The sequence below is a fragment of the Gasterosteus aculeatus genome, chromosome X (assembly GCF_964276395.1).
Source record: "Gasterosteus aculeatus chromosome X, fGasAcu3.hap1.1, whole genome shotgun sequence".
Taxonomy (NCBI): Eukaryota; Metazoa; Chordata; class Actinopteri; order Perciformes; family Gasterosteidae; genus Gasterosteus; species Gasterosteus aculeatus.
In genome coordinates, this window is record NC_135698.1 from 19,246,530 (window position 1) to 19,267,866 (window position 21,337).

Here is a 21,337-nt window from a genome sequence, read left to right on the forward strand (position 1 = left end):
GAGGCTAATTTAGGCAGTATAATCTACTCAAAACCACCACAACGGGCCAACCTTCGTTTCAAAGGCAGCAAAAAAAACGAAGCTACAAATGTAATCTCATTACAACGCCATCATATAATAACGTTCAAAATGTATTAGTAGGGGTTTTGGGAAGATGCTTTGCTATTTGATTGAAAGAATAATTTGAGGCATTCAAATAGCCTTTACTCTGAAAGGGTTTGGTGCAGGAAGTGCTTTTAATGTCAATGTTGACGTATTCACAAATTCTATTTTTGTATCTTAAGTTAAGGTATGTTACGACAATATGTCACCTAGTGGAAACGCACATAAATAAATCGAATGGTGTTATTTAAAAAAAAAAGAATGTTTTCTTCACTTTCAGGGTAAGCAACGCTGCACCGGAAGACGCGGCTCTGAGTTGAAAGGTCATCAACGTCAAATCAAGCTAGCTGGTGAAGAAGCTTGTCCCATTTAGAATAAAAATGTCAAGTACAGAGGATGAAACGGAGATTCCTATTCCATGTGTGCTCATCACAAGCTGTGACGGTGGTTTTAAAGAAGAAGAGCTGATTAAACGTAAGTTTAGCTGGGCTCAACGTCCACTATTTGACAAACAGGCTAACTGAGCAAAGCTAACTTACTATTAGCACAACAGGTGACATGCTATCGCGTCTATATCGTTAATACTGGTCGACAACATCATGTTTCTCTTATTTTAATCTGTGTTTCATAACGAATGTCTTCGTTCTCCAGAGATCCTCAGTTCGAAGACTTTGCCGGAGCCGATCAAACGAGAAGAAACGGTAGCCTGGTATCCATGGACCATCAACAACAAATATTATACGGCGGATGTGAGGCTATGCGTTGTGTCAAGCACTTTTCAAATGTCATCGGAGATCGCCCAGTCCATGCAGGCTTTTATCGCTTATTTTGACAGTACAGTGGTACGTGACGTAAAAATATGCTGTAGTTTGCGAATCCCAACAATGATGCATTGTGTGATACATTTATAACATCTGTTGTATGTGCATGGGCTTTGCAGAAGGATGGTCTGGAAAAGCTACTTCCTTGGATATCAGTAGTGGAAGATCTTGCCCCAGAAGTGTTAATTCTGGTGTGCGATAGAGTCTGTGGAGATGGTTAGTTCCCCAGCTGTTAATGATGTCCGTTAGCTTGCATAAATCACTTGATTACAATATCGAAGAGTATAATTTGGCACCTGACATTTATTTTCAAGGGATCACCAGACATGAAGCCCAACAATGGTGTCTGTCTCATGCTTTCGAGCTTGTGGAGCTCAATCCACAGGAGTTGCCAGACGAGGATGGTGAGTTTTACGGAAAGCAGAAATTTAAATGGCTCTAAATTACTTTTACTACGTATTGTTTTCTACTCATTTATGTGGTCTTTGTTGCTTTAACAGATGACTTTCCAGAATCCACAGGAGTCAAAAGAATTGTCCAGGCTCTCAATGCCAACGTGTGGACCAGTATGGAGATGAAGGACGGTGAGATGACGTCAATTATACATTTACCTATTCTATTGAATTTAGCTCTGTATGAGAGTTATGTGACAGGGTCTACTTCTCCCTGATAGGACACAATCAGGGCTTCGGTCTGATGAGCAGTTTAGTAGCTGCCAGACACAACAACCCACACAGCTGTCAAGATCCACAGGTTAGTGGCAATTTATTTGTAATAATTCAATTATTTACTTAAATCGTAACTCAATTTACAGTTTTGTTTGATATTTTCGAACTTCTTTATCTCGTGTCATCCATCTATTTTCTTTTAGTTAGGATTTTAAATGTGCCAGTGTTAGATGAGCATGCTAAGCCTAGCTCTGTGTCTGTAGCCGTCCTCCAGTTTGCCAATCGAGGGGTCGCGTGTCAGTGAGGAGACTGAGCACACAGAAAGTAGCGCCACCACAGAGACCCAGGCGGACACAGTTGTTGGTAAGTCAACGACCCCTGATAGAACTGTTTTTTTTTTTTGTTGACAATAACGGATAAAGAATGAATACCCAGAACAAAAATAATATCCCGATGATCGAAGGCAACATTTAATGTTCACTTGTGTTTATTCATTCAGACGCATTGACTGATTTGGACATCCGGGAACTCGCTAATCTCACAGCTGGAGATGCAGATGTGGATAACTTTGAACGTCTTTTTACTAAATTAAAAGAGATGAAAGGTAATTGGGGAATGGAAAGGGACCACACAACTGTTTTTCCATCTTTTAAACTTACAGTATGTGTGTGGGTCAAGTTACCGAACGACGGCTGTCATTTGTTGTTTTCTGATTTTCAAATTGCAGACAAAGCTTCCTCCTTACCTCATGAGGAGAGAAAGGTTCATGCAGAGAAGGTAAGCAACTGTACAAGACACAAAGACTGAGTGTGATTCTCATAAAATCTGCTTAACATTAAAATTGTGTCATGACATTATTTCAAATAACCGTTCGTAGTCTTGCACCAAGTGGTTACACTGAATCTGCTTTCCAGGTAGCAAAGGCGTTTTGGACGGCCATTGGTGGTGATGACGATGAGATAGACGGGTTATCGTCAGGAGAGGAAAGCTAAAAGCACAGACCTGTAACTCAGTCCCTTTTCTCCTGGTCCTCCTCCCTTCCTAGAGCGCTCATATGATCCGGCACTCGTGGACGTGTTTCACCTGAAAGGTGTGAACGCTTACAGGTGGTACATTTGGCGTAGTCCTATTTAGACACTTTTGATTCTTAAATTGAAATAATTGTGATACTCGGAAATTGTGAGAAGCATTTGCGTATTTGAATTGGGGAGATTAGTGATTCCCCCCCCGGGTCGCTTGCTTTGCTATGAGCCCAGAGTAAAACTTAATACATGGTGGTGCGGGTGGAAAAACATAAGTAATGTAACGTGGGCTTCAATTTAAGTCCATTATACAATGGTACACTTGTCACATACATTTGCAAGTGACATAATGTGTCTTATCCCTGTAAGAGTTGTAAGATGTTTAATGCATATTCTGTTGAATCAACATAAAGACTTGTGATTTCATTTTATATGCTCCTTTGTGTGTGATTTGTTAACTACAGACAATTTGTTAAGTCTGTTGCACTACAAAGACATACAGGCCGTCTGCTTATTGCTTATTAAGAAAGAAATGCAGACCAGAAAAAAGAAACACTGGTATGCTGCAATAGATCATCTCTGCAATAAATAGAATGATCTATTGTGGTACTGTATTGACCAGCTTACTGGAGTGTTTGATATTATGTATTTACATTTATGGAGAAGCAGAATTAAAAACAGTTTACGATTTTCCAGTCCAACAAAATACCATTGTTGCCCTTGGGTTGACGTCTTACAGTTGAACAAAGAACATTACAGGACAGTAGTATTGGACTGCTTTCATTTATATGGATTTTATTTTTCTGTCACTGTATTAATCATGATTTTAAAAATTACTTGAAATAATTTCTCAGTTCCCAATATATTCATCAATAACAAAGGTCCTTTGAGGAAAAAAAATCCCAAAAGTAAAACAAGCAATGAAATAAAGAACTAGCAACTATACCCAACATACTGTAGTACACATTATTTCCATTTAGCACCTTGTAAGAGTTTAATAGATTCCATGGTGACTCAGTCTTACATAAGTGCAAGATGAACAAGGCACCTTCAATGAAAAAGGACAGCGAGCATATAACACAGGCCTTATATTGTAGCAAGGTACATGTAATATATAGTATTTACTAGACAAACCATACCAGATCTAAAGCATCACACTAATCAACTAAGTGCATTATTTACCCACTGCCATGGTTACCGCTAGTCAGTACGCTTCACACTAAAGTCACACGGGGTCCTGAATTCAACCTGTTCACTAGGATTGTTCAGACCTTTTGTCCCTATGAAAATAGCTGGAACAGTAGTTCTATGTAACGCTTACACTGACCCGTGTTTAAAAAGCCTGCTTTTAAGGATCAATAAGAGTCTTTTTGTGAATCCACTCACGCCAGAGGCCAGTTGGCTCAACTGTTTCAAGCACTGCACGACTACGAGAAGTCACAAGCTATAAATATTTATGTTCAATCATTTTGAGGCAATAAAAAAAATATTCCCACATAGGACAGTATGCAAAAATAACTTAGAAAATGTCTTTCACTGAGCAAAGTAGTTTTCATAAAAGTGTTCTTCTCAAGAAACAATGGTGCTGATGTCTATATTCAGTTTAAAAATTACATTTTTTAAACTGAATATTACATTACAATTACAAATACAAATCACATGATCAATCATATAATTTAAATATATCTCTCTCAATGGGGCTAGTACATTGTACTTAAGATATTAATAACAAATTGTCTATTTAATCATTACTATATTTAATTTGTCAATAATTTATGGTTTAGTTGATAAATAAGCCTCCTAATTCCTCCTAATGGGACAAGGTACAAGGACACTAAAACACCAACAATGACAACATATTCGAGCTAATTCACAGAATCAAAATGAGTTTGAAATATGTTAAAAGTTAGTTATAACCTGAAACTGACAATTTCAAATCAAACAAACATTTCAATATAAAAAAGCACAGCACTGAGCAGACATGATGTCTAAATGAATAGAGAAGGAAATGTGATTAACCTTTTGAAACCTATTGCAAATACCCTGTGGCTGCCCGTTTACCAAATGAAAAACAAAACCATGTAAAGGTCCTTAAATAACCATCAAACGGAGACACTAAATGGTAGTAAGGAAAGTGCTGGGGATTTGAAATGTTAGAGACGGCGAGGGATCTTTCGATCTGATGGCTAGTATCTCATCACCATGGGATGCTTGACTTGTCCTATGTGGTTTGTGGATGCGAAGGGGTAGCGGTTCTGCTCCTAGGACACACTGGAGCAGTGGATGCTGGGAGAGCCCATCTGGGTGAGAACCTTGTCCAGCCACTGCAAAGGGCCATTGAGATGCAGTTCTATCCAGCAGGGGGTGCTGGTCACTGTCTGACGTCTGCAGGGTACAGAGAGGAAGAAGCAGCACGGTTGGTCATTGCTAGAGCTTGTCGCACTACTTCAGAGTACCACACAATTTACAGAGTCGTTTTTCATTGCAAGCCACAATTAACAATGACACTTTTCTGTGTTTAATTACACAGTGTCAGGTGGAGGTACTGCATTCAAAATAAACAAACTTAGAAGAAAATTCACAAAATAAAACATGCAGTCAAAAGAGACAACAGAGCAGACAACAGAACAGATTCATAAGCAAGTAAGAACCCAGGAATTCAGGTGTCACTAGTTCCTGTATCGTCCTCGGCCGCGGAATGAGCCAGCTTGGTCCTCAAAGCACAGAGCGGATCTCTAAATATTGACCCGGGGAAACAAGCGGCCCCTCTCGATTTGGAGTGATGGACGTGACTTGATTTGTTTAAATTGATCAATCAGCCTCTCCATTTCAAAGTCCACTGCTGAATTTGCTCCCGTTACATCCCTATATATTGTTCTTCCCCCAAAAGGTTTGAGTGAGATTGTGTTCTTGATTTTAGTAAGTGCAAAGATACAGTCTGCCTTTCTTTATTAGAAACAAACTGAAGCCAACTCTACCGGCCTTTTCTGTAGTGATTTAAGTTTTTAAGTCAAAGATTTTTTCCTCCAAGGTCTTTGGTGCCAGAGATGTAACACCAGTGGGAATCCCCTTTGCAAAGGGTGTCTGAAATGTGTTCACCTCCCACTTCACGTCCCCCTAGCAGACACATGCTTGCCGCATTCTTCCTGTTACTCAACCCTATCTTGCCGACTCACACTAGCACCCTCCCCCAGTGACCTGCTTTCTCCTTTCCAAGCCTGCACGACACTCTTCTAACCACCAAAACTGACACAAATGATTCTGACCATAAACATCCAACCCCTCACATTTTGAAGCACTTACACATTTGTGTTCTAAATGTGAGCATCCCAACATTTACGTCTTTTGTTGAATTCTGTATCGTTCCATTACGGCATCTTAAGCGAGCAGATCATATATTTGTATCAGTTAATCACAATCATTTGAACATTCTCTGGTTGACCTCTATTGCCTTACACACTTTGCCAACTTTTATATAAACACATGTTAATGTCAGAAATCCATTGAATGGGATATATTTGTAATGGTCTTAATTAGTTTGAAATGTACTGCTTTACCTGTACTCTGCTCCCCAACCCTTGACAAAACTCATGCGAATGGTGCACATTCTGGTGAGCTGGTAGACGGCCTCAAAGCCCCGGTTGACTGACTGGGCGAGGAGAGCAGCAAACTCCTGGTTGTTGAAGATCTTCAGGTTGCAGCCTGCGAAAAAAATGTTTTATTATCATAAGGAGAAGCACTGAGGAAGTAGATTTCAGTATTGACGGAGCATCAGATCTCAGTTGTGTGCGGGTTATTTTACCCCTGGTTGCTTCATGTATGCGTGTGTAGCCTCCGATGCTAACCTGGAGGTATTTTGCAGACAGTGGCCGGATGCCATCCGTAGCGCTGGTTGCAGTTAGGACTCTGAACAAAGATGGCACTGTCACTGAGACACTCGGCGAACACCTCTCCTCCGATGTAGTACAACCTCACGCCCCGCCCTGGAAAAGGAGAAATCTGTCGACTATGGCAAGTGCGAGTAGAACAGTCGACTTGGATCAGAGCTTATGAAATAAAATGAGTACCTATGTGTCTGCGTGTGAGCTCTACCGCGGAGTTGCGGTTGACGTTGGACAGCAAGCCCAGGCAGAAGCGTTCAGAGTTGGATGGGTCCGTGAATCCGTCGACAGTGAGGGAGGGCTGGGAGGCGTGGAAGGTCTCTCCTACGCGTTGGTTCAGCTCGTAGTAGGAGATGGAGCACCAGAAGGCAGACTCGCAGTATGTCACAGGTTGTAAGTCTGCGTGAGCAACGGGTGGGGGTTGGATGGAGCAGCATTAGCTGAGATGCAAGTTTCAGTTGGATCAATGAGAAAACTCCTTTAGAAAAACATGGGAACAGGCACTGCTTTGTTGTAAAACAACCATTTGATTGTGAAAATGCACTCCGCTGAGGAAGTTTGCCTTTGATTTCCTTTCAAAAGCTCTTTCCCATGACCCTCGTGGCCCCAGCCAGGAATGGCCATGACATACTTTTTTTTTTTCTCTCCGTCTTCTTCTTTTTGACCATGACCTCCTGGTGGCTTCCCACATAGATAGGATGCCCTGGCAACCGGATATTATTATTGCACTACCTTGAGCTGCCTGTTGCTGGCTTATCCAGACACAAGGACAGACCAAAGACAAAGGCTCCATTCACACCACACTTACTCCGTGACTGCCCCGAGGCCAAGCCTCCCAGACGTAGACCATTGCTCCTGAATATTGCTCATAAATAACAGGAAGTTTTTCCTTATCCGATTCTAGGGTCCGAGAACAGAGCACGCCGGTATGTTGGGAAGATTGCAAAACCGCCTGTAGCACATTTTTGATATTGGGCTATATACATACAAATTAAGAGATTGGTCACTTCTGGTTTACTGATTTTTTGATCTGTCATATATATATATATATATATATATATATGATAGAAACATGTGTACAATAGTAAATGACTGAATGTGTCATTTTTAAGGCTGCGAAAATGAACGCGGACGCTATGCGAGGTCAGGCCGGGTCATAATCAGTAAGATACCTTACACCAAGTAATTGCTACAAACCAGATAAGTGCACATTAGAAATGATATGCTCTGTAAAGTAAAGTCCCCCCTCTTGGTTTTTACTTACCAAGATTACTGTTGGCGGGTGACACAGGGTTGGGTGACAGGCTGGGTGAACCTGGAATAGAGTGGTAATAGAAGTTTGGGTTTATGATCCAGATAAGGCATAATTAGAATAGCACGGGCTTGAATTGTGTGTACTTTGATGTGACTCACCTGTGTCCATGCTGTGGTTGAGGTGGTGATCATTTGTCTCACCATCCTCACTCAGATACCCTGGTGGGGGAGTTTCTAAAACATCCAAACACAGACAAGCTTAAGAACAATTTCAAAAGGTTTGACACGTTTTCCATTGCTGAAACAGGTTTTTGAAGAATGAATGCTTTACAGCTATTTGTCAGTAAAACATCAATTAAACCAGCATTCTCATACAGTCAAGTTCACCGTTGTCTGAAATGTTGTGACACTAACCAGACAGTCCTTTCCAAATTAAACCAAACCAAACCGCGAAAAATAATTTTTCTCACCAGGAATATAGTTACTCTGGGGCTCAATGTCAGCGGGAAAGTTGGTGTTCTCTGGGATGGATGGACTGTAGTCATCCAACGGGGGAAACTCCGCGGGGATATCTGTATGCCGCGGCACCAGAACAGGAGGTAAAGCTGGAGAGACACACAGATACTTTCATTAAATATAAGTTCAGTTCTGTATACACTGTGGCAAACGCATTATCCTAAATACAGTCATTTGGATCATGTAGCAATTAAATGCACCCACTTGGCGTCTCCACCCTCTGGTAGTGGTAGGGGTTGACGCAGACTTCATCCTTCTTCGTGTGGAAGGCAAACTCACAGTGGTCGACGGCCCTCAGCTCGTGGTGGGACTGCAGGTCCGGCCAGCGCCACAGGCGACAGTAAATGACATGAGGAAGACCTTTCCTGTGAGAGACCTGAAGACGGCCATCTAAAGATCTGAAAGACACCACCGAAAAGGCTGTAGTGGTACATGGAGTTTCAATCAATGACTCTTCGCTCCATGCTCTGGCTTTTGTTGAGATCAAGACATTGAATCATAAGACACAACCTTTAACATATTTGCTTGTTCAGTGTAGATTAACATTTACCAAAGGCAAAACATCAAAGCATTTGACTAACATCCACAATGTGCTTTTTCATCATTCAAGAGTGTATAGTGTATGTGTATTGTGCCAACCTATCCCTCAGTCCTTCCCACACAATAGCACCAGTTATGGAACTAATAATGACCCACTAAATAAATACTCATTTCAGGCAACAAACAAAAAGCTGGCTACAAAGTCTTCGGTCTAAGTAATGTCACACAAGAAATGATGAGTAGAGAAGCCAGCCAGGCATTTAGATGGATCTCAAAACAGGACTTCTTATCCTTCAACGTTCCAGAGTGGGAGAAAAACACTTTCTGTTAAAGACGTTGGTCTCACGGCCAACATCAGCCAGCATTTATGACGTTACACAATAAAAAAAAGTGTGTACTGCAAAGTTCCTACACACACACACACACACACACACACACACACACACACGAAGACTGGTAACAACACAGTTTAGCTGGTAGCCTGATGTTTTCACTACGCATACCACACAGATTCTCTGCATCCCCAACAAGTAGCTAGACAGCTGTTATTCTATAAACCTACAGCCTCTAAACCCCCAGAGTTCAAAACAGTGGCCCACGCCCTCCCTAGAGCCCAGAGCAAATTCCCATGAACTGAGAGAAGGTTTTTAATGTAGGTGAACACCCTCTTCTACACACAGCATGATAAGTGACTGTCAGTTTAATTTGCTGCTTCAATACTTCATGGGGAAAGAAAAGCTTTGAAAGATGCTTAACAATTAAAAGATCTAAAAGGACATGAAAAGAGCTATGGTACTTAGACTGCACATTATTTGGGTTAAACATCCACCCAAGTGAAAAGATTTTAAATCAACATGTTTGACTCATTCAGGCTACTGAGAATGCATCAGTTTGCGTGCACAGTTCTGCAGCACTCCCCCAAAACTCAACCTCATCTTGTAGTAGTTACTGGGTATCCCATATGGGGAATCCCAAGCTGAGCCCTGGTTCCAGTTCTCCCAGACTACACACACACACACACACACACACACACACACACACACACACACACTCACACTCCAGCCTAAACATCCTCGGAGTCACAGAACTGCTTTGCCAAACCACCTCTTCTGATATTCACCACACGTGTGAACTGTGGACATATTAGTTTGCGTAGCACCGAATGTACCGCAGGCATGTGAACAGGCGAAACGTGCTTAAAAGACATTATTTTAAAAGTTGCTCAGGCAATTTGAGAGATCCAAGTTGCATGATGATATTGCTTGACTTGATAGTATAGGTTAACGTTATGTGACGACCTGCCTTAATGTGGGGTATTGGCACAAATCGAAATGTCGTCCGCTTACATTTGACGTTATTATATGTAACGTTTTAGTAGTTGAGACTGGTACAATGCCAATTGTTACCCGTTTATATATCATAGTGTAAAATGTAACGTTAGGCTGAAAAGCAAGTTCGCTTGTTGCCATGTAGGATTGGGTTAGCTTAAATGTAGCTACTAAAGCAAAGTATAAAAGCATTTTTAAAACACTGCAGATAACACCTTTTATGTCTTCAATTATGTTTTGGTAATGGACCGGTCAACATTAACATTGATAAGCAAACAGAGAAAATGTCTAGACAGACAAAATCACAACGCTTCTAATATTAGCACAATTAACTAGCAAGCTACTTAGCGAACATAAGCTAACGTTATAGTCAGCCTTTAACGTTAGCCAACTACGCAGAAAGCTAACGCCAGTTAGCCATTTGTGTTGTTACCTGGGTATGGTTATGCATTTCGTGTGGACATTCTGTGTTGTGATGGCTTTTTCCAACTCGTCCAACTGTCCAGTCTTTTTCAACTTCTTCACAAGACTTTTGACAGCCTTCTCGCACCATTTCTCCTCTTGCCCGTTCTGCTCTCCCTTCTTCCAGCCAAGAAGCCTCTTCACGATTGGAGGTGTAAACGGTAATATAGACATTTTTTAAATTCAATTCACCCGGTCGAAAATTAGCTGCAGTACATGGACTTGGTTCCCAGAATTGCTAACATTAACGTAGCAGTTAACGCAGTTTCTCGTCAAGTTAGCCAGCTAGCTTCGCTGGATAAACTCCCAGGCGGACGAGTGGCTGGTCGCTGCCCGCGGACTCAGCAGCAGCAGCGGCGGCGGCGGCGGCGGCAGCGGCTCGCGTCGCAAGTCAAATCAGATCGCCCGAGTGGTGGAGCAGCTCCTCCGTCAGCCCGGCTGTCTTTCTGCCCCTCCTCCTGCTCCTCAGTCAGCTGCTCTGTCCTCCACCTGCATCAACTGACAGCGTAAAGCGGACAGTAACTATTGTTCTACCCAATACAATACCAGCACCTATTTAAACATTTTCAGTTTAGGGTAAATCAACTAAACTGTAAAGCAGTGATTTAAGCTCTCTTTGATTAACTTCTTGCACCTTTTGGATTATGGTCATTTCATTATCAATTCAGATCTCTTAGGCCTATGTTTACATTTTCAAAAGGAATGTGTCCTCTTAACTTGCATGAATTAAACTTATGTCAAACACAGGAGTCAATAGATTGCCATCTGAGATATGCCATCGCTGAAAAGTGATCCAATACTTGCATTTACTGGGTCCATGAATAGAAGACCCCTGAAGAGTAATCCCTTTCATCCTGTCATGAAAGCGATTTGATTTCACCACTGATGCATCTTTCCAGACATGGACGAGGGAGGTGACTTTGATATCAGTTGTATCCTACTTGGGGTTTAAGGGTGTTATTAATAAGTGCATCTCATGGCTGATGCCTCCAGTAAACATCCGTGTTCCTGTGCTATAAATATCTCCATCCAGAACCAGCCTCTTTCCTTGTCTCTATATATAAACTCTATCAATGACTGGTACCTATTTTTAACCAAGTATTTGGCATTGTCTCCTTTAAATAAATATTCAAGCAATCTTGGCAATGTAACTTGAAAATATTATAAAAGGACACTTGGCTCTTGGTACAACAGTTAGATATTATGTCAAACAATGTCAGAAATAAAAAGTCATGAAAGATTATGTAAAAATTTCACATTATACGCAAAATAGTATTTATGTCCAAAAGTATTCCCTGTTGATATAATCTGTTTGTCAGTCAACTGACAATTGAAAGTCTAAGTTATTTCTTATGACTCATTACCAAGGTTGTTTTACCAAGAGTTTATCTTGCTCATACTGTTGATAACATTGATCTGAAATGTTAAACGTGTATTTGGTATAGAAAGCAGGCGGGCGATCTTTCTTCATCATGTTCTCTGATGCTTCAGGGCCATCGCCTTTTACTGCCGCAGGACACAAGCTGGACAGCTGGCCTGTGTGTGTGTGTGTGTCTGTGTGTCTGTGTCTTTGTGAATGAGAGAGAGAGAGAAAGGGATGGGGGCCTTGTATTTGTCAGACTGCTGGACAGATGGGCTACAACAAGCAGGAGAAGAATCATTTTGGACAAAAGGCACGACGTCTGTGAATAAGCAATGACTGCAGACAATCTGATGGATAACAAAGGCATTGTGATTGACCACTCAGGAGCTACGTGGGAAACAGGCAGGATACGGAGAAGAGGCCTGATCAGCTGGGCTGCTGTCACAACATTGCTTAGACAAGGATGGAGTGGCAATTAGAGTAAATATGCCTTTTGTGTGTCCATATTGTCGAATTGAACTGACATTTTAAGTGTTATGAGATTACCAAAATCTTAACTAAAGCTTAAAAATGCCAGAGTTTTGCTATCAACACTATCTCTATAGATAAATTATAGCTTACAGAACTGTATGATTAAAAGAAATTGGAGCTCCACAAACCAGTAATTGCCTCAGCAGCTAATTGCAGTGTGTTAGAACCAGACGTGGTCGTTCTGCACAGCGCTAAACGGGTGGGGTCCGGTTCCTGCAATCTCTGCCTCCTTTTTAAGCTCCTTTCACACGGCAAGTTACAAGTTATTGCCTGCACCCACCAATCTCTCCACAGACAGTGGCCCCTCTGACCCTGGTACAGTAGTGACCTCCCTCCCTCTTGGCTGAACCAAAACACCCACAATAGCTTCAGACTCATACAGACGATGAACCTTGTTGCTTTCTTTATCTCCTGCATTTGTCTCACAGGTTAATGCATGTGCGATGCCGTAATCTTCTCACCTGTAGATGTTGATTTGGGCTGTTTTTTGCTGACACTCATTGAACTAAGATAGACATCTGGGAAATATTGGCAGAGCATATGGAATAAAAGCCATTTATTGACCACGTAACATTAACATTTACACATGCCATTATTAGAGGGTGAGAATTATACAAATATATTGTCAGATGTTACTATTGGATTATTAACATCCCCAAATGTATTATTACCAGATAACAGTAATCGCTTACCCAAATGCTTTCACATGGCTTCTAAAAGATTAGTAAATGATTTATTAATCAATGACATGCCCTATTGTTAATGCCTTTTGCCTTATTAATAACTTACTATTAACATTTACACCCTGTGCACATGCAGTGTTGCTCTGCAATGATTATTATCTAGAATATTACCGATTTATTCAGCAAAATTGCAATGAATCTGTGAAACGTACGTTGTGGCTGAAATACAAGCATTAGCAAAATAGATACCATATTGTCACCTACTGGCTAAAAGCTAGTATTACATCATGTAACAGTCATGGACCAAGACGCCAGCTGGTTCCTTTCTTCCTTCCCATCTATCTATCTATTCATCTACCATGTGTGCTAAAATATCAAAATATACTTATTAGTAGAGCAGAATTATTTATTATAGAGAAAGTTTATTTTATTAATTACATTACATTTGTTGATTATTTCTTTATAACCCTAATCAATAATTATATATACTTTTCTATGGGTTGATTATTTATATTTGGGATTATCGATATAAACCTGAACACTAGTACCTTGATACAGCAACAAAACGTGTGTGTCTAGACATTTGGTAGGACTCTGTAGTTATATATTCATTGATTTATATTCTAGTCCATAAACACAATTTACAATGGTTTTGTGAACAATGGCCCATAACGGCAATAAGTGGATTCGGAGGTTTTTCAAAATATTTGCTCATCTTACATATGGATGGAATGCAGCACTTAGCCATGATTCATTCATTTTACCTGCAGGCTAAAATGGTTTTCTGTTTACCCTGAACTCCAAGCCCTTGGCCCTAAATCTACAAAGTGTCTCTCCCTCTGTGACTATTTCATGGGTGGACATTTAAATAATAAGTGATAAGCATCAGATAATATAATCATTTATCGTTGATTTGTACTTTTTTGTGTTTGGAAAAGAACGTTTTTGGAAATCATAGCAGATTTATTTTAACGCACAGCAGTGCATTACAGAGTGTTGCAATGATCAGACTTTCCTTTTAACAACTTCGTCACCAAAGCGTGTGGAACTTGTCATTTTCTGAAACCTAAATACACTCTGTCACTCACACCATCACCAAAACTAATGATTGTGAAATTAGCTTCAGAGCAATCAGGAGCTCCCCTGCTAAGACCCACTGTATCCATGTGCATGAAATTGCTTGCTTTAATACACGCTATGAATCGTGGGTAATGCAGTGAATAATTCTGACTGCACGCAATAATGCCATCTTCTATTAGACTGGGGAATGTGAAGCCGAAGCCCTGTGGCAAAATGCTCGTAAATGGCCATGTATGGATAATTAAGCATTACTCTTGAACATTAAAACTTGCTTATTTCAGGGAGCTGCAGGCGTTGGAGAGCTCTTATTCCACTCATCACTATTTTCGGTCTCTCCCTATAATGTCTTCTCATTAGTATTAGTTTGAGAGCGATTGTTAACTTACTGTTATCTTCTACTGTATCCGGAAAATGTGTTTTCATTAGTGTATTTACAATCGGCATCCTTGCAAAACACTGTTTTTTTATTGTATACAAAACCACAGTAGTTGTTTGAAACCTCACAAAAATGAGGGATTCTGGGATATTCAATAGTCCATGAACATTAGGTAAACGTAGTGCTTTTTATTGTGTACTCTATAGTTTCTGATATTCCAAGAAAAATAAATAGAGAAGTATTAGTTTCATAAGGAAAGGGCTGTATATACTGAATTGTATCTTAGTACAATGTTGCCTTTGTGTTGCAGAGATGCGATCTACTCTTCCAACCCCTATTGCTGATGTTGTGACCTTGAGCAGAATGACAGGAGGCCGTGCTTTGGAGAAGTAGATAAAGACATTCCTCGCGATGACAGGAGAGAGACCCGTTCTCTCCCTCAGCAACCTTGTTTGTATCATATGTGTTCTTTGCTGCAACCAACCCCTGTTGTGTCCATCCACACAGCGCGTGTTAGAACAGGTCTTTCAGGAATCAGCTCTTTAAACATAAAGCTTAAGACTTTCCTCTTTGATGGCGTTTTATTTGTATGTTTTCGAACAATTGATACGCGGTAGTCGAAAGACAAACTTGTCTTTAAAATATAACCAGAAAAACATTTTGACATCTCCATCACAGCATATTTCTGTTAAAGACCCCGAGGCTACATCTCTACCGTAAACATATATTCAATATTATACATGATTTTCTATTTTTTCTGCTTGTGCTTTTCATTCTTTTCTGTACGATATGAAACAAATTGAACTGTGCTATTATTATGTGAGAACTATAGTCTAGAACTACATAAAGCAACAATCTTATAATCCATTTGACAAAGTTCAATGTTGCTATGAAGATGATTTAATGTGCCCTAAGGACAAGAAAACCATGTAGTCCTCAGCAATCACCTATTTATTTATGATGCATCTTCACATTGCCTCTGGTCAATCCGTTCTTTGCTTGCGCTTAAGAAGCAGCTTAACAACCAACAATTTGTTTCAGAGCTGAGGAAAGAAAGATACTTGTTCTAAGTGAGACACACTCCTAATTGTGTAGAAGAAAGTCACATTTTGAATAGCTACAAAATGAAAAAAAAGCATACAATCCTCTTCAGTGTATTAGCATTCCATAAACTAACCTACTCTTTTGCAACACGAATGAGTGTATAAGTTTCAAAAGCAAAAGCCAGTTCCACATAAAAGTGGTGGGGCAGCAGCAGCAGGAGGGAAGGAGACATGTGCACCAAAATGACTTTGCTTGAATGCTTTGCATTAAATGCACAACATAGCTGTGATGCCTGTGCTCTTTCAAATCCATATGTAAACCATTTCCTCCCGCCTCCCCCTCCTCTCGCTCTCCTCAAACCTCCGGCTCATTAGTGCTGCCTTTATGACATAGCTTTAGCTAAATGCCGTGGATTTTTCCATTCCCTCTGTGGCCCATTCTCAGGCAGCGCAGACTCTACTCGGTAGCTGAGAGAGAGACCTTTAAGACATTTTCCTGCTCCAGCAGCATTACTCTGCAGTGATTTCTCCTACTTCTTCTTGTAGTCAGTACAAAGACTTGGTTTTACAAACTTGTACTTAATGGATGCAATTTAGACCACGTGGACCAGACGTGATGGTGTTCTTTGGTTTATTGTTGCATGATCCTTGATACTGATTTAACACTGTCATCTTTGGCAGAAATGGCTGAATACAAATGCGGTTATTCTGCTACATGTTTAATCTGCTGCTTCTTCAATGAAGACTAATATAATATTATGTGAATATTGTTAATAAACAGCTATTAGTTATGTTTGCTCCACAAAGAAAAGAGAAATGTAAGACTACAAGCTAGTAGTGTTATTAACCTTTTAAACATGTCAGATAGGATCAAATCAACACTCACTTTTACTTCAATATTCAACAAAATATTTAAATAATACTTCTGTACTTTTTCTCAAGTAGGAGCATTTGAAATAATGGAACAAGTAGTTTATTGTGAACATTCAAACTAAAATGTCACTGCAAATGTGTGCCGTCAATACAGTAAAAGTCCACAAGGTGGCAGTGTAACAAAGGTTTGAATAACCTCCAAATAAAGTCAATTCAAAGTGTCCTTTCTGTCAAACGCTGCATCTACTATTGTCACACATTGCCATTGATCTGATGATGCGTAGTCCATGCATCTTTACTGCCGTGTTTTGGTGTGACGGGGGGGGGGATTAGGTTTCCAACTGGCTCCTGTATTTTACGGAGTAGTTTTAGGGTAAGATGTTTTTCTTTTTCTTGTTTATCCATTCAATGGAAATAATATCCTGTAAAAATCCAAAAGGTTTCTGTGATCCCCACTGGCTGGGGCTCTTTGGAATAAATGAGGGCGAGCCGCTTGACGGAGGACTTCCCATCAGCCTCCTCCAGGCCTCCACACATGTTTCTGATCGAGCTCCAAGCCCCAGTAATCCGCGGGGCGGCCCGTTCAGAGAGAGAGAGAGGGAGCGATGACAACAGCCGTGGGTGAGGAGGAAGGGGAGGAGATGTTGGAGGGAAGCATGCGATAAGAAAGCACGGTGGGAACATCACAAGGGGAGGGAGGATAAAAAGGTAAAGTTTTAGAGCACAAAGCTGTTTTTTGCTTTACTGGAAATGGCACAGCGGACTTCCCAAATTACAGGACTGGGTGATCCGCTCCTCTTTGTCCGATCGCTAAGTGTTCCTTTTTATACTGTACACATTATCAGACTTTTTTTTTTTTTGTTACTATGGCAGACCCCCCCGTCCTCTCACAGGCGACGAGAAACACAAAATTACAAGTACAAGTACGTCACTGTGTGTTTCTACAAGTGTTCATGTGTACAGTGTCCCTAACTGTTCAGAGGTGCCTCTCGCACCACACACCGTGCAGGCCTTGCCAGCGTCTCAAACACCATGTAAACCGTCATGCTTCATTTCCTCTCTTCCTTCATGAATCACCCTGAAACCTGTGCGGACAGACAAGCGATTGTGAACACCTGTTGTGGTGCCTGTCGCTATTTTACCATGAGAGTAGTATCGTTGGGTACTACGGGGGTGGTAGTCGACGGAGGGTGGGTCCTGGAGGGGGTAAATGCTGGACAGAGGAGAGGCCTTGACATCCCAAACAGCTTCAGCCTCAGCTGGAATAACTCCGAGAAGTTGGATCTCCTGGACGCCGTCAGACCGCTGCGTCCCCAAACACGACATGTCCATCCAGCATCCCCTCTCTCTCCTGTCCGGCCATTCCTCCTGTGCAACACAGTTGCAGAAAAGTTGCTTGAATTAAAACGTTGTATTTTAATATCACTGGAAGCTTAAATCGATATCAAAATTATACTTATTTCCGCGAGGGTCTTAAATGGATACATCTAGAAAATATCCACGTGATGGATCCACTTAAATGAATGCTGTGGAGTACATTATTTCCTTCTCACAGGTTAAGCAGTAAGTGTAAAAGAAATTACTCAAGTAAAGTACTTCATCTACTGAATTGCATGAATTAGTTGGCGTCTACATCTGTGTTGATGAAGGGTGGAACAGACACCATCAATAGCACGGGGTGAGAGGTCTGTGCAGCTCACTCTAAGAGTGGCTGCTGACATTGACATCGACGTGAAATAACGAACGGAGCTTATTAAAATACTGTCAGCGAGGAGGTCAAACGGCGGCTGGAGTTTGAGAGCGAGGTCGTCGAATCCCGGCGAGAGTGACGCCGCGAACACAGACGACGCAAACAAGAGAGCGACGCGGTCGCCTAGAGGTTAGGAATGAAGTAAGTTATCTCGAGTGTGTTCAGATGTGTACGTGTGGACAAGGATGAAAGTGTGTGTGTGTGTGTGTGCGCACACGGGCCCACAGGCTCGTTGGGCTGAACTCGGTGAAAGCAAAGCTCATGACAGAAGGTCTGCCATTGTCTGTGTGCTGCTCTGGAGCCAGACGGTCTGCCGGCCGCTAGCTTTGCTTGCTTATAACGGCTGAGAACATCCGATCCCCTTGGGGAGGACAAGAGGGGAGGAAAGGAGGGCAGTGTGTGTGTGTGTGTGTGTGTGTGTGTGTGTGTGTGTGTGGAGGAGGGGGGGGTTGCACCACTCGCCACTTTCCTCTCTGTCTTTATCTCTGCTCTTTAGACAAGGAACAAGCATTAGTCAGGTCATGTTTATTATGTGTGTGCGTGTGTTTGTGTGTGAGAGGGAAGGAAACAACAAGGGGTTAGAATAAAAAGAGGACAAGTTTGGATACAAGGGCTGGAAGTTCAAATGGAAAATGTGGTCCGTGAGAGCACGGAACACGCACACGGGGAGGGGGAAAAAACAGGCTTTTTTTTTTGTTGCTTTTTTTGGGGGGCCGTTCGTAGAAACACATTCCAGTGAAGGTAATCACCGAACGTCTCAGCGTCAAAGTATTTCATTGACGACTGCGCCTCTTTTTCTCCTTTTATCTAGTTAACTTCCGCTAGTTCATCTCCCCCGCAGAAAGGAGGCTTATACGCTTTGTGCTCTGACAGAAACAAACGGCCTGTAATCACCAGCAGACGTCCACGTTCAACCATGACACAACACTTAAACGCCCCGAGCTGTGCGTTCTCCGTGCCCGTCCAACAAACCCTTCATGGACTCCGCAACGTGGCCCTCGAGGAGTCGTTGGTCATTTCTGAAAAGCCCGTAAAATGTTAAGAAGATGTTGTAAAATGACATAACCTCTGGGTGGAGTCATTTTCCCCCCTGAAGTGTCTCAAAATAATAAAGTTGACATTCTCCATCCATGGCGTGAGGTGGAACGCGAACACGTTGGCGTGGGAAGGTAGACGAGCTTTCACGTGACAACTGCTCACATGTCAGTGTGGGAACAGGCAGCCATCACCATCACCATGACGACATGGAAACAGGAGGAGAAGAAAAAAACCAAGCAGGAGGAAGACAAACGCAGATTCAAGTGGTGGAGACAGAAAAGGAAACACTGAAAATAATGAGGGGGGGTTTTATAGAATGGTGCAATAGTCACATTATTATCCATATCAACCCACAATTACGTCCAATGACTTAACCAGGGGCACTTTACAAGATGTCAAAGAGGAATGAGTCCTAAGGAGATAAATTCCTTTCTGATGACAAAGACAAAGTTAGAGGGAACGGGATAAAAACATCCAAAATACTTTACACGATGTACTCAGCATCAAACAGCAGGCGGATGAAGGTGGTAACTAGCTGCACGGAGGAGCATTTCGTTGCTCATTTTCTTCAGGAGGCATTAAAAGGCCTGAAACAGAGCTACAAGAGATGGAATATTGGACTTAGATTCATCACAACTCCTAATTGGTGACACATGATACATTTACTTGCCAGTCTACAATATCGTTATGCCGTAAAAATAACTAATCTGATGATCTTTTGGAAACTATTGAGTTCACCATGAACAATGATGTACTTTCGAAAATGAGTTTGTATTTTTATAACCTTGGAAGCTAAAATCAAAATTCAGGATGTTTACACACAATTCCCTTTCTCACTAACTGAATGATTTTCTTCTCATTAACCGTTGGCGATATTTTTAACAGCCAACAGTTTATCTTTCACGCTGGGAGCAGCCGGCCGTCATCTGCTGTCCAGATCCCCTCAGTGTTTGTCCAAACTACACACTTACAGCACAGGACAAGGCCCGAACAACGCTGCCCATCTGGGGCCTCGGCTGGCCAGCAGCCACGAGCTGGTGTACATTACAGCTCACTGTAAACACACGTTGTCATACCTGCAACCTGAACCACGACTCGCAGGGGGTGTTCTTTGTGCGAGGACGTCAAACACAGTTATCACATAGAACATCGTGGCTCAGTGCGAATCCTGGTTGGTTTGAAGGTGCGTTTTCCGTGCAGGAATAGGACCGATATCCAGATTGTACCCATGTTACTACGTCCTCACAGTTGTGACTTCATCTGTGGAATCAGTCCTTAAATCAGCAGGACGCTGCGAGGGTGCTTGCATTGAAAGCCGAAGCATAAAAGTTCTGTACTATCACATGAGCTGAAGGCCTTCTCCAAAGCATGTGCACTCAATTCTTCGGAGGATGTTTTCAAGCTCATTAACAAGCTGTGGTTGGCCGTTTATTTTTGGCATCATTGGCCAAAACTCCATAATAACCTTTGAGCACATTAATTCTAGTGGTCTGAGAGAGACAGACTTCTGTGCCTCCTATTGGCTCCGTTTTAAGGAGACTTACATTCATATACTATGTTCCCAACGGCTGCTCTTTAAATGCAGATGCACGTCCCTTTAGATGCTGACGTCAGCCGGCTTTAACAACAAATGATCCTGCAGCAAAAGCTGCTCTCGCAATACTTAAAAGTTAAAACTGCCTACAGTGCAAAGGAAGACAGAATCTACACAACATCAGCAACATGTTTCAGAGATATAAAATAGAAATTGTTGCTCATAGTTTAGTCTTCTGCTAACCACGGCTCACAGCAGGGTGCTGCCTCATGCCAGATAATTGTCAATATTGTAAATAGTTTAGTCAGTAGGTGATGGCATCTCAAAGAGGTGCATAGGTAATAGGTCTTAGTTAGCACTTCAGCATTTCAACTCAAGCCAGCTGTTAAAAGGAAACAATATAAGCTTAATCCTTTCATTGCCGACAACAAGTAACCCTCAATTTAAGTATCTGACTTGATTAAATTTACTT

General features: G+C 41.6%; 2 protein-coding genes and 1 long non-coding RNA gene across 3 annotated transcripts; 2 read left to right on the forward strand and 1 right to left on the reverse strand.

The window, feature by feature from the left end:
- The first annotated feature begins 78 nt into the window (after positions 1–78).
- aagab (alpha and gamma adaptin binding protein) lies at positions 79–3,044 on the forward strand. Its single transcript, XM_040162869.2, has 11 exons — positions 79–289; positions 383–576; positions 754–944; positions 1,043–1,139; positions 1,238–1,327; positions 1,424–1,507; positions 1,597–1,676; positions 1,855–1,954; positions 2,091–2,195; positions 2,319–2,368; positions 2,506–3,044. The coding sequence occupies exons 2-11, from the start codon at positions 483–485 to the stop codon at positions 2,581–2,583; spliced, it is 969 nt and encodes a 322-aa protein (XP_040018803.2). The 5' UTR covers positions 79–289; positions 383–482; the 3' UTR covers positions 2,584–3,044.
- A 338-nt stretch (positions 3,045–3,382) lies between these two features.
- On the reverse strand, positions 3,383–11,141 carry smad3b (SMAD family member 3b). The gene is made up of 9 exons (XM_040162868.2): positions 10,566–11,141; positions 8,469–8,662; positions 8,219–8,353; positions 7,908–7,982; positions 7,759–7,809; positions 6,681–6,893; positions 6,459–6,596; positions 6,171–6,315; positions 3,383–4,998 (listed from the first exon to the last, which is right to left on the reverse strand). Exons 1-9 carry the CDS (start codon positions 10,766–10,768, stop codon positions 4,875–4,877), a joined length of 1,278 nt encoding a protein of 425 aa, XP_040018802.2. The 5' UTR covers positions 10,769–11,141; the 3' UTR covers positions 3,383–4,874.
- A 1,164-nt stretch (positions 11,142–12,305) lies between these two features.
- On the forward strand, positions 12,306–16,766 carry LOC144383796 (uncharacterized). The gene is made up of 2 exons (XR_013451243.1): positions 12,306–12,437; positions 14,938–16,766. It is a non-coding gene; the product is annotated as an uncharacterized LOC144383796 (long non-coding RNA).
- The last annotated feature ends 4,571 nt before the right edge of the window (positions 16,767–21,337 follow it).